Source organism: Oryx dammah, unplaced genomic scaffold (genome assembly GCF_014754425.2).
Source record: "Oryx dammah isolate SB20612 unplaced genomic scaffold, SCBI_Odam_1.1 HiC_scaffold_25, whole genome shotgun sequence".
NCBI classification, from domain to species: Eukaryota; Metazoa; Chordata; class Mammalia; order Artiodactyla; family Bovidae; genus Oryx; species Oryx dammah.
The window spans coordinates 11,902,142-11,919,169 of record NW_024070209.1 but is presented as its reverse complement, the minus strand read 5'-3'; the positions used below and the strand labels follow the sequence as shown (position 1 = coordinate 11,919,169).

General features: G+C 37.1%; 1 protein-coding gene across 1 annotated transcript in view; it reads right to left on the bottom strand.

The window, feature by feature from the left end:
• EXOC6B (exocyst complex component 6B) overlaps positions 1-17,028 on the bottom strand; it is a 697,089-nt gene that overhangs the window by 329,378 nt on the left and 350,683 nt on the right. The window contains exon 9 of the mRNA XM_040223938.1: positions 1,200-1,283. Coding sequence (XP_040079872.1) covers positions 1,200-1,283 — 84 coding nt within the window. The remainder of the gene's footprint in view (positions 1-1,199; positions 1,284-17,028) is intronic.

The following is a 17,028-nucleotide window of genomic DNA, read 5'->3' as shown; positions in this document are numbered from 1 at the left end:
AGAAGCAACAGTTAGGACTGGGCATGGAACAATGGGCTGGTTCCAAATTGGGAAAGAAGTACATCAAGGCTGTATATTGTCACCCTGCTTATTTAACTTATATGCAGAGTACATCATGTGAAACACTAGGCTGGATGAACCTCAAGCTGGAATCAAGATTGTAGAGAGGAATATCAATAACCTCAGATATACAGATGACACCACTCTAATGCCAGAAAGTGAAGAGAAACTAAAGAGCTTCTTGTTGAAGGAAAAGAGGAGAGTGAAAAAGCTGGCTTAAAACTCAACATTAAGAAAACTAAGATCATGGCATCCAGTCCCATCACTTCATAGTAAATAGATGTGGAAACAGTGGAAACAGTAACACATTATATTTTCTTGGGCTCCAAAATCACTGCAGATGGGGGCTGCAGCCATGAAATTAAAAGACACTTGCTCCTTGTAAAAAAAGCTATGACAAACCTAGACAGCGTATTCAAAAGCAGAAACATCATTTTGCCAACAAAAGTCCATACACCAAAGCTGTGGTTCTTCCAATAGTCATGTACCAATGTGAGTGGTGGACCATAAAGAAGGCTGAGCGTGAAACAAGTGATGCCTTCGAACTGTGGTGCTGGAGAAGGCTCTTGAGATTCCCTTGGACAGACGGCGATCAAACCAGGCAATCCTAAAGGAAATCAATCCTGAAGAGTCACTGGATGGACGATGCTGAAGCTGAAGCTCCAATACATTGGGCACCTGACACAACGCACTCACTCACTGGAAAAGACCCTGATGCTGGGAAAGGTTGAGGGCAGGAGGCAAAGGGGTCGACAGAGGAGGAGATGGTGGGATGGCATCACCGACTCCATGGACATGAGTTTGAGCAAAATTCAGGAGACAGTGAAGCCCAGGGAAGCCTGGCGTGCTACAGTCCATGGGGTTGCAAAGAGTCGGACATGACTGGGTGACTCAACAACAACCTACCTTTATAGGATTACAGTGAGGATGAAATGAGACAATACATATCTAGTACTTATAAGAATGCCTGAAACATAGCAATCAAGAAATGTTAGTTGCTACTTTCTTAGTGTAAGTCACAGCCATCAAAAGTGGTCCCCAAATGACAATTTAGCAGGGGGGTGAATCACAAGTGGAAAATAATTAAAAGATATAGAAGAAAAATGAAGAAGGGAGAAAAATAAAAGTGGTTATCCTACCATGTTAGATGGAGGCTGGAGCACCAAACGAGCCTGTTTTCGCCTTTGTTTTCGGTAGTAGTTCTCAAATGTTTCCCGGGCCCCCTGCAAAATAAATGAAAGGAAATAAGTTGACACAATTGGGCCAACCACTCTACTATTTCATGGGAAAAGAGAAGCTCCCAGGTCAGAAGCTAAGGCAGTCCCACATTTCTCACAATCTGTCATTTTAACAATAATAACCATTGAAAAAAAACAAAAATAATTATTAGAACTTACTGAACCTAACTTACAAATCCCAATAGAAATGGACACAAGATTATTCAGAGGAAACTGTCAGAACTCAACCTCCAAAAACACCAAAATTGGTTTCTGAACGAATTATCACAAATTTACAAGAAAAAAACAAACCAACATTCTTGTAGGTTATAATAACAGTTAAGAAAATGATCCTTAAAAAAAAAAAATCACAGAACATCCCAGAAGAAAATTCCAGAATAAAATCTAGTCTCAAATAAATCATGAGCAAGAGGCCAAAAGAAGGCAAGAAAAAGGCAGAAGTTGAGAATGTCAGTCTTCTCAGACAGAATATTATCTAGCACAGGATTAACACCAAAAAGGATGGCAAAACCAATACGTATTGTAAAGTAAAATAAAGTAAAAATAAAAAAATTTTTTTAAAAAAGAAACAAAGCCCTGTAGCTTTTCATTTAGGGTTTTTGGGCTTAAACTGAAAGGTACTCTAGGAAACAAGAGCTGATTTATATGCTCTATAACTGGGGTTGAAATTAATGTCCTTCCCCGGACCTCACAGCATGACCATTTAGAAATAGTCTTTACAAGTGTAATTAGTTACATTAAGATGCAGTCATACAATAACAGGATAACCCTTCATCTAGCATAACTGGTGTCTTCATAAGAAGAGGAAAATGCTATATGAGGACAGCACAGGGAGAATTCAACATGGAGCCACAAGCAGAGATGGGATTGATACATCTCAACACCAAGGACTACTGGCCACCACAGAGGCTGCAGAGAGGCAAGGAAGGATTCTACCCAGAATCTCAGAGGAAGGACAGCCTCCTAGCATCCTGATTTTGGATTTCTACTCTCTAAAACAGTGACAGAAGAAATTTCTCTTATTTTAAGCCGCAGAGTTGTGGTACTTGATTATAACAACCCTAGAAACTGATATGAACTCAAAACTTTTAAAACATGATGCTCCCCTTTTATTAAACCCTACTCGCAACTCAAGACTTTTCTAAATAAACAAAAGTAGAAAGGGAAAGACAGCATTGTACAGCGGTTAACAGTATTGATTTTAGAACCAGATGACTTTATTCAAATCATGGCCTAGCCCTTACTAACTGTGAAACTCATGTGTCTGTCAGTCAGTTGTGTCTGACTCTTTCCAACCACATGGACTGTAGCTCGCCAGGCTTCTCTGTCATGGGATTATCCCAGCAAGAATACCGGAGTGGGTTGCCATTTCCTCCTACAGTATAACTCATATGACTAGCTATATAATTTCGCTTTCATTAATCTAACTTCCACTGTTTAACTCTTTACCTTTCACTAGTAGACATGCTATGGCTTACTTATCTGTAGAGATGCCAACCTCCTATGTTTGTTATAAAGATTATGAAGAGTTATAAAGCTTTTAGAATACTGTCTTGATAAATAATAACCACTATGCAAATACTTATTTAAAACATAAGATGAAATCAGTGATGAAAGTGAAAGCCCCACCCATGTGAAGATAAGGTTTACTGAGAAAATGTTAGTCATTTCAGTCATGTCTGACTCTTTGCTACTCTATGGACCATTGTCTGCCAGGCTCCACTGTCCAGACAAGAATACTGAAGTGGGTAGCCATTCCCTTCTCCAGGGGATCCTCCCAACCCAGGGATTGAACACAGGTCTCCTGCACAGAAGGAAGACTTTCCATGTACTATCTACCTTCAGGTTTTTTCACCTTCCCAAAAGTCTGAAGAATCTTACTCAACATGACTTCTTTGTTATCCTTAAACTGGAAAAGCTATTTAAGGTACTAAATCATGCACACTCGATAGTGTAGCTCAGTGGTTGGCAAATGTTTCCTGTAACGAGCAGAAGAGCAAATAGTCTTTGTTGAGTCGTGCAGTCTTTGATGCAAACACTCAACAATGCTGCTGTAGTATAAGAGCAGTCATAAACAATATATAAATGAGGATGGCTCTGTTCCAATAAAATCTTATTTGTAGAAACTGAAATTAGAATTTTATACCATTTTCACCTGTCATAAGATATAGTCTTCTATGGATAAAAAATGATTTTCTACCCATCATTTTTAAAAAAATGTAAAAGTTCACAAGGTCATACAAAAGCAGGCAGTATGATGGACTTAACACAAGAGTCATGGTTTGACAACTCTTGGTTTAGCTTAAAACCAAATATTTTAACACACTAAGGTTTTGACAGCTGTATACATCTGAATTTTTCTGTCTAAAAAATGAAAGCAAACCTTAAGACATCTATTTCAAGACTTTCTTAGTCCATAAGCTAGTGAGGTAGCAAATAATTATATTAAGAAATAAGAAGTGGAAATTGCATGTTGGTTTGTTAAAGTTATTCCCTACTTGTCACCATTTTCCAGCATAGTGGTATTATTAAAGGTCAATTACCTTTTGTACACAGTGAAGGACATTTCATTTTAAGGTTAACAGCCCTAAAAGGCCCTTTATTTTGTGAGTGTGACATTACACTTTCAATATACCTTTGAGCCAAGATACACTTAGATGAGAATTTAGGGAAAGCCTTGTTAATTAGGACACAGCATACTAACCAGGACTTCCCGGGTGGCCTAGTGGTAAAGAATCTGCCTTCAGTGCAGGAACTGCAGGAGACACGGGTTCGATCCCTGGGTCAGGAAGATCCCCTGGAGGAGGAAACGGCAACCCACTCCACTGGTCTTGTCTGGAGAACCCCACTGGCAGAGAAGCCTGGTGGGTTACAGTCCACAAGACAGCAAAGAGTTGTACACGACTAAAGTGGCTTAGCAGTAGCATACTAATTTAATTATTTGTCATAAATGATAGAAAATAAACAAGATGAAATTCTATATAAAAACCAAATTATGAACTTCTACTTAATTCTAAACTATATACATTTGTTTTTTAATAAAATTAAAACATAAGAAAAGACCAATTTATCTAATAGGTCTGGCTTCTCCATTTACAAAATTGAGTTAGATTTTCCCTAGTGAATGTTCAATAAATTCACCTCTGATTTTTCTATTTCTTTGCCAATTTTGTCAACTCAATGCTTATAGGAAGAAATTGAGAAATAGATGTCTACCCAATACAGCTGAGTAATTGAGGAAGTGCCGGCCTATTCACAAATAGGTCAATAGACAATGCTCAACAGAGTCCTACCACTTCGGCTTCAAGCTCCTTTAACCACTCAAATGAAAAAAAAAAACACACAAACCAAAAAAAGTCACCTGAAAAGCTAATAAAAGTATAAACAAAAAGATACAAAACAATAGGAAGGCAAGGCAAAAGTTTTCTTTTTCATTTTATGTCTTTAGAATGACAGTGCTCTGAAGACTATACAATAATTAATGAATTAATACATACAATGTCACAGAAAAATCAGTTATAAAGTATATAAAGTGCTTACCATGTAAAAGACACTAAGAATCTCCTCACTGAATTTATAGTCTATAGTGGAAGACTAGAAATTAAACAAGCAATTATATTAAAATAAACTATAAAATCCTATGGATTGGAGTGGAATGTATAACTGAGTGTGTGTGTGTGTGTGTGTATACGCATGCACATGGATGGGGGAGGGATAAATGTTAGAGAAAGATTCTCAGGAAAAAAATAACATTTATACCCATAATTGAAGAATGAATCAGAAGAATAAGCCAGGTAAACAGAAAGGAGGGGGGGAATGTTCCTTGTAGAGACAGAGAGAGTCAATGAAAAAAGATATCACACACTCCATGAACTGAAAGAAGTTCTTCACAATTGGAACTTCAGGGTGTAAGGGAGAGGTGTGATAGCAGACAAGGCCGGGGGACCTTGTAGATCATGATAATATATTTGGACTTCAACTCTAGTTTTAGACACCTGGAAGCTGTAATGTAGTAAGCACTATGAAGGAAGGGGAGATTAGCTACAAAAGGATTAGACTCTGACGTATACTTAAAGAGGCACAAGCCAACTGGATATATGTGGTAAAGGATATGAAGGAAAGAAAACTGACATAAGATTTCTAACTTAGGTAACTAGTTTGGCTGGTGGTGTCATTTAATAAGAGAGGTATCAGGAGGAAATACAGTCAATTATTATTCATGACTAAGGTCTGTCTAGTCAAGGCTATGGTTTTTCCAGTAGTCATGTATGGATGTGAGAGTTGGACTGTGAAGAAGGCTGAGTGCCGAAGAATTGATGCTTTTGAACTGTAGTGTTGGAGAAGACTCTTGAGAGTCCCTTGGACTGCAAGGAGATCCAACCAGTCCATTCTGAAGGAGATCAACCCTGGGATTTGTTTGGAAAGAATGATGCTAAAGCTGAAACTCCAGTACTTTGGCCACCTCATGTGAAGAGCTGACTCACTGGAAAAGACTCTGATGCTGGGAGGGATTGGGGGCAGGAGAAGAAGGGGACGACCAAGGATGAGATGGCTGGATGGCATCACTGACTCAATGAACGCAAGTCTGAGTGAACTCCGGGAGTTGGTGATGGACAGGGAGGCTTGGCGTGCTGTGATTTATGGGGTCGCAAAGAGTCAGACACGACTGACCGACTGAACTGAACTGAACTGAATTTGCAAATTTGCCTGCCTGCTAAAATTTATGGGTAGCCTCAAAATCAAAACTCATGGTACTTTCATAGTCATCCACAGACATACACAGAGTGGTAAAAATTCTGAGTTGCCTGATACACATGTTCCTGTATATTTATATATTCAGATCTGAAGAAAACAAAAACAATAATTCAAAAAGATATATGCATATCCCATTGTTCACAGCAGCACTATATGCAACTGCCAACATATGGAAACAACCTAAATGTCCATCAACAGATGAGTGGATAAAGAAGATATGGCAAATATATACAATTGGATATTACTCAGTCATAAAAAAGAATGAAATTCTGCCATTTGCAACAACATGAATGGACCTAGAGAGTATTATGCTTAGTGAAGTAAGTTAGACAAAGGAAGATAAATACTGCATGTTATCACTTTTACGTGAAATATAAAAAAATAAACAATTGAATACTACAAAACAGAAGACTAGCAGATATTGAGAATGAACAAATCGTTACCAATAGGGAAAGGGAAGGAAGGAGGGACAAGACATGTGTGGGGATTAAGTGGTACAAACTACTATGTACATAAAAAATAAACATGCTCTGAGGATATACTGTACAGCACAGGGCACATAGCCAATATTTTACAACAATTTTAAATGCACTATAATCTATAAAAATGTTTAATCACTATGTTATATACATGCAACTAATTTATTGATAATATTATAAATCAATCTTCAATTTTTAAAAACCTCATTCATAATCCCCATCTCCTAGAGATAACCACGGCTTACTACTTCATGTGCGTGTGTGTGCTTAATCGCTCAGTGGTGTCCAGCTCTTTGTGACCCCATGGAATGTGGCCCACCAGGCTCCTCTGCCCATGGAATTCTCCTGGCAAGAACATTGAAGTGGGTAGCCATTCCCTTCTCAAGGGGATCTTCCCGACCCCAGGATTGAACCCAGGTCTCCTGCATTACAGGCAGATTCTCTACCGTCTGAGCTACCAGGGCAGTTATTCTAAACAGATATTTTACCTACACACATATGTGCATATAGCACATATATAAATAGGATCATATATCATATTATACATGTTCTTTTCACTGACTTTTCCAGGCAAAAATCTTTTCCAGAACATCATAATCCAGTATGAGCCACTTTTACTGCACAACACTGTTCCAACTGCCTTTCTTCAAACACATGCTATCGACTGCCATACAAATCCTGGAATATGGGCTATGAATAAATGTTTAAAAATAAAAACACAAGTGATGATTTTGAATTTCCCCTGTGTCTAGACTTGTCTGAATATAAACATTAAAAAACAAAAAAACACAGTATTGTCACTCAGTGTGGGCAAATGAGTTAAGGCCTTTTGTTTTTGTATATAAATAAAAGTGATAAAATTCATTGCTAACAAAGCTCAAATTATAGTTGCTATAGTAGGTCACACCAGGAATCAAATAAGTCAGGATCATGTGATCCTTGCTCTTAGTGGGAAAAGAGAAGGCCAGATGAAAGACCTTTCCTGAATTTCTTTCCTTCATAAAAGGTAACAATGTATCCTATATGCAGAAACATCCTGAACCTTTCATACAATGACTGATCTCCAGGTCTCTAAATGTTAGTGGAAACATGTCCAGTTTCATAGGAAAAAAAAGCTTATGCTGGGACAATACTTCCTCATAGGGGCAATATGTCTACATAGAGGAAAAGACATTCTATTTTCTTTATTAAATATTTATTATGCCATTATTTGGTTAAACAGCTCTTCATCTAGTGCATCTTCCATGGCAGAGACTGATATGAGGTTCACTGGAAAGTAGACAGAATACTTCCCATCCATCACAACAAAACAAAGTGAACCCTTGGACTGAGAAACAACTATGGACAAGTATGCAGAGAACGAGAGAGAGAACTGGAAGAAGGGAATCACATACAAGGTTCTTCCGGCTTTGCCTACAGGAAGCAATATTTCCATTTGCTCTTGAGCAAAGCCTATGATTTCATCACCCTGACTGCAGCTGGAGAACACCCTTTTAACTGTCCCAGCATCCAAGTGAAGACAGGTTTATTCAGAATGTTTTTAAAAAAAAAAAAAAACACCTAAAAGGGCTATTTTAATTTGCTTCCATGTGAAAAGGGGAGCACATATCACAGGGCACCGTAATGACATTCAGCGGGATATTACACTTCACCATATGGCTAATTTGAACAGCAGGCGCAAAGCAGGATTTTCTTTCATTAGAAGTGACTTAAAAGATCAGACTACAGAAACACATGTAGAGAACAAACCCAAGATGTCCTCTATTTCTTAAATCTAGAAACATTCATTTGATCATTTGATTCTCAGATGTGAAAGCCCATTCACAGAGTTCTCATGGCAATATCATTCAAGAGTTGTGAAGGTAGTACTGTGTCACCACTCTGCTTACCTACATTATGGCTTTGAAAAATGTCTAAAATTCAAGAACCATACTGTTCACAACATACATGTGGAAAGGATAATTGCTCTGGTAGATAATTAACCATGAAAAAAAAACAAAAACCCTTACTTTCTAAATGCCCCAATTCTTGATATAACTCACTTAGCCTACAGAGTAAACCTACATAAACTTCTGACCCTTCTTTGAAGAGCAACAGCAATCTGATGTTCTAACAGAATCCTGTTTATTTTTAAGATGCCCCTTATAACTTATGTTTGTTTTGGCATTTCCTCTTTCTCCCATACCCTAAGTCTGAGGCATAGAAAAGAACATCCCCTCTGGGAATGACAGAAGTCTACAGAATTTTTAAAAACAAAGAAATCTAATGTCTAATGATTATGGATAGTTGGATCTGTGCTTTTGAAGAAAGTAAACATTATGATTAACAATCTTGGGCTCTGTAATTAGCTTCCCCTCTTCCATGAGAGAGTGTTAATTTATTAAATATTTTAACAAAGAGTCTTTTATTATTAGATTCAGTTTGGCTGCCTCCTTTCATAGCATTACCAATTACAACCAATAAAGCTTTAATTGATGACTACTTTTTATAACCTTTGACCCAAGATGATAAACAGTTGTACCTTAGAAGCGAAAGGGTAAACCTCAAAGGGAACAGTGTCTTAATCATGCTTAGCAAACCAAACTGCTTAAAATTACAACCTACCTACCTGGATAGAACAGAAACCCAGACTTCCTCTATGATTAAGGTAATTGATCAGGAAAAGACTTGGATTTCACTTTTAAGATAAGTGTCCCATTTTGTTACAAAAAAACATAAGTTGAATAATCTGTATATAACTGTGCACAATTACATGCACAAATAATGTGCTAATTGTATACTGTAATACAATTTAATCAATTTGTAGACAATTAGCAACAGAATTCTTTTTTTTTTCCATGTTTTTTTTTTTCCAATTTTACTGAGAAATAATTGACTTACATCTCTGTGTAAGTTTAAGACATACAGTATGGTGATTTGATTATGATGGTCAGAAGTCTCTTCTAACTCACAACTGTCAATCTTTTCAACTGCTGAAGTGCTTCAAAATTTAAAACTTTAAAATTTCCCAATCTCTTAATCTTTTTCATGTTGCCAAAATGAATAGGGCTTTGAACAATTACTAAAAAGCACATAGAAAAAGGTAACATCTAAAAATGTAAATAAAAATTATATCATCATGTCACAGTTGTTACACACAATCACTTCATGGAGATGAAAGGCAATGAGATATTATTAATAGTTCCCACTATTAACAATAAGTAAATAGAAACTGCTGGCTTAACAGAAGGTGCAATACATGATTTTATACAAGAAGAACTAGGCATATAGCTTTCAAGTGACTTCTCAAGCATATTAGAGGAAGTCAACACCAGGAAAAGCAAAAAATCTGAGGCTCAGTCTAAGAACTTTATAAACTGAACGAGCTATACACATTATTTTTATGATATATAAATGTACGTAATGGCTATTTTATTAAAGACACATGGCTGCTCCCTGCCTTTCAAAATCAAACTTGCCAAACCACCTCCCAAAACAGCCCTTTATATAGTTAAGTGACGACTGGAGGAATTTTGTATAAATAAATCTATGCCTTTTTTCCCCCATTAACAGAAACTATACAGAAACAGACAAATTTAGAATATAAGAATAAAAAAAATCTGTCACACTGAACTTCAAATATTCAGAAAAAGAGGCAGAATATCTAAAAACAAAAAAACATAAATATATTCAGCTGATGTTTGCTTAAAAATATAAGAATATAGGTTAAGAGAAAAAAGTTAACTAAAAGTTAAATAAACTTTGCTTCAATACTTATTTTTAATTAAACTTTTTATTATGAGAGACCTGTAGATTTACATGCAGTTATAAAAAAATTAATAGAGAGAGATTCCATGTGCCTTTACACAGGTTTTCCAAGGGCGACCATCTTAGAAAATTACAGTTCACTATCACAAATGGGCTACTGACAGTGATACAATCAGTCAAGGATGCACAATTCCAAAACTACAAGGATCCCACAAGTGTCCTTTTTTTTTTTTAATTTTATTTTTACTTTATTTTACTTTACAATACTGTATTGGTTTTGCCATACACTGACATGAATCCACCATGGGTGTATATGAGCTCCCAATCCTGAATCCCCCTCCCACCTCCCACCCCATATCATCTCTCTGGATCATCCCCATGCACCAGCCCCAAGCATCCTGTATCCTATATCAAACATAGACTGGCACTTCGTTTCTTACATGATAGTATACATGTTTCAATGCCATTTTCCCAAATCATCCCACCCTCTCCCTCTCCCTCAGAGTCCAAAAAGTCCTTTTTATAGCCATACCCAATTCCCTCCATCGCTACCTTCTATTGAACTTTTGGTAAGCACTAATGTTCTCTTCATGCCTATAATTTTTGTCATTTAAGACTTATGTAAATGGAATTTTACAGTGTGCAGCCTTTTGAGATTGGCTTATTTCACTCAGCATAAATCTCTGAAGATTCATCTAGGTTGCTGCAAATATCAGTAGTTCTTTCCTTTGTATTGCCGAGTAACAATGTCATGATGCTATGGTATAAATGGACCATAGTTTAACTATTCATCTCCTTCAAGATTATAGGGTTGTTTCCCGTTTGGTGCTATTATGAACAAAGCTGCTATAAAGTATGTAAAATATCTGAAATAAGCTTCCTTTTCTCTGGGATAAGTAAACATGAGTGCAATTGCTGGGTTACATGATAATTTCATGCTGAGTTTTTTAAACTGCCAAACCGTTTTCTAGAGTGACCTGCACCATATATGTGCCCATCAGCAATCGTAATGGTATTTGGTGTAGTCACTATTGTAAAGGAGTGTAATGATGGCTCATCGTGGCTTTAATTCTTTTTAATAACTAATGATGCTGAACAAAAGATGTTACCAAGTGCTTAGTTTCCATCTGTCCATATGCACTGGTTAACTGTTTATTGCGTGCTTTTTGTCCATACCATAACTGGATTGTTTACTTTTTTATGGTTGAGTTTGGAAAAGTCTTTATATACATGCTAGATACTAGTCCTTTTTGGATATGCCATTTGCTAACATTTTCTCCCACTCTGTAACCTGGCTTTTCACCATGTTAACAGGGTCTTTTAATTTTGATGAGGTTCAATTTATCAGTTATTTTCTTTTTGCAATAAGTGCTTTTGGAGTAAAGTCTAAGGACTCTGTCTACCTCTAGAGTCTGAGGGTCTTCTATTTTTCTCAAAAGTTTTCTAGTTTTGCATTTTACATTTAAATCATAATACATTTTGAGTTACTTTTTGTACAAAATATGAGAAGTAACTCAAGGTTCACTATTTTGCTATGTGAATGTGCAACTATTCTAGCACCATTTGTTGAATTGCTTCTGCAACTTCGTCACATATTTTTATCTTTCTAAATTTTCTATTCTGTCCCACCGGTCTATGTAGCCCTTTGTCAATTCCATACATCTTTCTTTTTTTAAAAAAAAGCTTTCTACTGAGCTATGTCTTACATATAACATCATTTGGTTTCAGATTAGATAAGACACATTGTGAAATGATCACCACAATAAGTCTAGTTACCATCCATCATCACACAAGCTTAATTTTTAGGATTTATTCTCATGGCAACATTCAAGTATTCTCTAAAATATCACTGATTATGGTCAATATCCTGTACATTACACCCCCAGGATTTTTGTCATTACTGAAAGTTTGTACCTCTTAACCCTCTTCACCTAATTAAAGCTTTTGCACAGCAAAGGAAACCATAAGTAAAATGAAAAGACAACTTACAGAATGGAAGAAAATATTGTAAATGATGCAATCAATAAGGGCTTAATTTCTAAAATATACAAATAGCTCATGCAGCTTAATATCAAACCCCCCCCAAAAAAAAATTGGCAGAAGATCTAAATAGACATTTCTCCGAAGAAGACATGCAATGGGCACATGAAAAGATTCCCAATATCACTATTAGAGATGTGCAAATTAAAACTATGAAGTATCACTTCACACCAGTCAGTATGGCTACCATCAAAAACTCTAAACATAATATCCTGGAAAGGGTGCGCAGAAAAAGGAACCCTCCTGCATTGTTACTGGAAATGTAAATTTGTGCAGCCACTATGGAGAACAATCTGGAGGTTTCTTAAAACACTAAAAATAGAGCTACCATATAATCCAGCAATTCCACTCCTGGGCATATATCCAGAGAAACTAATTCAAAAAGATATATGCACTCCGATGTTCAAGGTGGCACTATTTACAATAGTTAAGACAGAGAAACAACTTACATGTCCAACAGAGGAATGAAAAAAGAAGATGTGCTATATACACGTGTATATATACACATACACACACATAACAGAATATTGCTCATCCACAAAAAAGAATGAAATAATGCCAAATATACTGCATGATATCATTTATATGCAGACTCTTAAAAAATGATAGAGATGAACATATTTACAGAACTGAAATAAACTCACAGACACAGAAAACAAACTGGGTTACCAAAGCAGAAGAGGAGGTAAGCTGGGAGTGTAGGGTTAACAGACACACAATGCTATACGTAAAACAAGCAACAAGGACGACTGCACAGCATGTGTGCTGAGTCGCTTCAGTCGTGTCCGACTCTCCGTGACCCTCTGGACTGTAGCTACCAGGCTCCTCTGTCCACGTCCTGGATTCTCCAGGCAAGAATACTGGAGTGGGTTGCCATTTCCTACTCCAGGGGATCTTCCCAACCCAGGGATCAAACCCATCTCTCTTATGTCTCCTGCACTGGCAGGTGGGTTCCTTACCACTAGCACCATCTGGGAAGCTCACTGTATAGCATAGAGAACTACACTCAACATCTTATAATAATCTATAATGGAAAATAATCTAAAAAAGAAAATATATACGTGTGTACATATATGTACGTATATGCATGTGTCACTTTCCTATACACCTGAAACTGTCGCAACTTTGTAAATCAAATATAGTTCAATTCTTTAAAAAAGTGAGAAGAATAATTTTTGTTAAAAAAAGTCCAAAATCAATAGTGATTTTAAAAATACAAATAAAATTCACCAATGTATCATTTGTTTTCCTGCTACAAAACTAGCAAAAGAAAAAAGACAATACTCTGTATTATTAAAAATATGGCAAAATCACAATCCTAAATTCTTTTCTTAAGGAATGCGAATTGTCATGACGTTTTTGAGAAATTATCAGGAAGCTAAAAATGTCTGCCCTGTAACTCACTTTAATCATTTTACCTAAAGTAATCATCAGATGAGTGATTTTTTTTTAAATGCTTAAAATGTGCACAGTTGAAAGAACTTGGGTTCACATTCTCACAGTATGGGTTAGAACCCTTGCTTATTCCTAACTCTGTGATTTTAAGCAATTTATTTAATCTCTCCAAGTCTCAACTGCCTCACCTGAAAAATAGGAATATTAAAATATATACTTGCCAAGATTACTAGGAGGATAAAATAAGACAGTGTATGCAAATCATACAGAATGATGCCTAGCATATACTAAGTAATGGTAGACAGTGACATCATCCTCCTCCTCATTACTGTTATTCATGACTATCATGATTAATTACAACATTAGATCAAGGAAACCTGTATAGTGAAAACAAAACCAATAATGTTGATCTGTAATATCATAGGACAACATATGACATGAACATATATTTGTGATAATGTACATATTAAGGGAAGGGGAAGCAAAGTATAGAGAAATGCACACAGTATAATTAAATTTATGTAAAAATTTATATTGTATATCAAATGTGTCCAAAGAATAATGTCTGTAAGGAAGTAGATCAAAATTGTGGCGAAATTACAAGTAATTTGGTTTCTTAAAATTTTTCAACTTTTTAAAACAAGGAACAATGACATTTAGGTGAAAAATAAATATCAAAGGCATCAATCACAGTGTCCATGATCTCACCAGGTCAGGGTAGAAAGAGCCTACAACAGACAGACTGGAATGATTAGTATAGAAACTGCCAGATCCCGAGATAAAGAACATAAGAAGAGAAAAAAAATAAGTGCTTTCTTTAAAGTTGATAGGTGAGAATAAAAGTGGTTCCTGTGCTGTGTCTAGAGTTAGACAGGGTTAGAGTAACAGCTGGCACCTGGAAAGGAACTCACCATCCTGTAGCAATAAGAAAACCCTAAAATTGATACTTTGGGACCCTGCCATCTACCACTCTGCCTACAGACAAGGTGGCTGCCTATCTAACGACTCCTCCCTATAAAAACCAAGTATGCATAACTGTACAGGACAATTTCAGACAGCAGAAGATATCTGGCACTATAGAAACTTTCAACAAAAGGTCTGTTTGAAAATTTCCCTTAAGAGAGTAAAATATGCCTGGAAAGAGGAAAACTTTTGCTCTTTTCCGAATGGGAGGGTCCAAGTGAAGCTTGATCTTGGAACAAACTGCACAATAACTTGGCTATTTGAAGGGCTATTTGGCAACTCAAGGAAGGATGATCTATCCTAAGACTAGTCCATAGTGAGCTTGGCTTTGCCTAACTTAGGGCTGGCAGTGATCCTTTTAAAACTATCACCTGTCTCTACCCTCCTGAATTTCCCAAGCCAGGTTTAGAGTGAAGAGCAGAGAGCGGGCATAGGATAATTTCTAATTAAAAATAAACCCTTAGGATGAACTGTGCAGAACTACCCCAGCAAGCCTGCAGTTTCAAATGGCAGTTGCAGAACCCTGAAATGTTCAAAGAGAACTTGCATGATGACACTAACACATTATTAAGAGTTCCTAGGCTTCCCTGGTGGCTCAGAGGCTAAAGCGTCTGCCTGCAATGTGGGAGACCTGGGTTCGATCCCTGGGTTGGGAAGATGCCCTGGAGAAGGAAATGGCAACCCACTTCAGTATTCCTGCCTGGAGAATCCCATGGACGGAGGAGCCTGGTGGGCTACAGTCCACAGGGTTGCAAAGAGTCGGACACAACTGAGCGACTTCACTTCATAAGCCAATACTCCTAATCCAAGGGCAAAATATTAAACATATTTGTCTACCTTCTCTCTCTACTGCAGCCATTTTTCTAAGCCAATATATATGTGGTTTAATATGACTGACTTTCTCTACATCCTTATATCTGATTTCCAGGGCTTTGCCTGGAAGGGCATGACTATTATTTAAAAAAAAATTTTTTTTCCCAAAACTACCAAGAACATTGCTTTCTTAATTAAGAATTTTATAATTTTTTTCTTTTTCCTCAAATTTCAAATACCAGATATGAATGCAAAATAATGTCAATCTATTTTTTTATTAGTATGTTCAGAATGTATAGTTATAGAAAAAGTTTACTTACTGCAAAACTTTTGCCCCAGCAACAGAAACATTACTAATACAGAAAAGTAATAAGAGGTTTCGAATTCAATACAAAAACAAACTTAGCTCCTATTTTTGCCAACCACTAGCACTGTGATCCAGTGTTGTTGTTCAGCTGCTCAGTCGTGTCCAACGCTGCGACCCCACAGACTGCAGCGTGCCAGGCTTCCCTGTCCAGAAGCGTCACCATCTCCCAGAGCTTGCTCAAACTCATGTGCATTGAGTCAGTCATGCCATCCAACCATCTTGTCCTCTGTCATCACCTTCTCCTCCTGCCTTCAATCTTTCCCAGTACCAGGGTCTTTTCTAATGAGTAGGCTCTTTGCATCAGGTGGTCAAAATATTAAAGCTTTAGCTTCAACATCAGTCCTTCCAATGAATATTCAGGATTGATTTCCTTTAGAATTGACTGGTTGGATCTCCTTGCAGTCCAAGGGACCCTCAAGAGTCTTCTCCAACACCAAAGTTCAAAAGCATCAATTCTTCAGCTCTCAACCTTCCTTATGGTCCAACTCTCACATAACTACTGAAAAAACCAGAGCTTTGACTATAGGAATCTTTGTCGGCAAAATAATGTCTCTGCTTTTTAACATGCTGTCTAGGTTTGTTACAGCTTTTCTTCCAAGGAGCAGGAGTCTGTTAATTTCATGGCTGCAGTCGCCATGTGCAGTGATTTTGGAGCCCAAGAAAATATAAAGTCTGTCACTGTTTCCATTGTTTCCCCGTCTATTTGCCATGATGGGACCAGATGCCATGATCTTAATTTTCTGAATATTGAGTTTTAAGCCAGCTTTTTCACTCTCCTCTTTCACTTTCATCAGGAGGCTATTTAGTTCCTCTTCACTTTCTATCATAGGGGTGGTGTCATCTGCATATCTGAGGTATTGATATTTCTCGCGGCAATCTTGATTCCAGCTAGTGCTTCACGTAGCCTGGCATTTCACATGATGTATAGAGTACATGACCCCTTAGGCAGTTCAGTTAATCTTGCTGAACTTCAGTTCTCTCAACTACCAAGTCAATATAAGATGCTGACTATAAAACCTGTTTTTGTCAGACTGGTATCCTAAACTTGAAAAAATGCAGCAGTTTGGACACTGACTGTAGAATACCTTACAGCTATAGGTAATTTGAAGAAGGAAATGGCAACCCACTCCAGTATTCTTGCCCGGAGAATTCCATGTACAGAGGAGCCTGC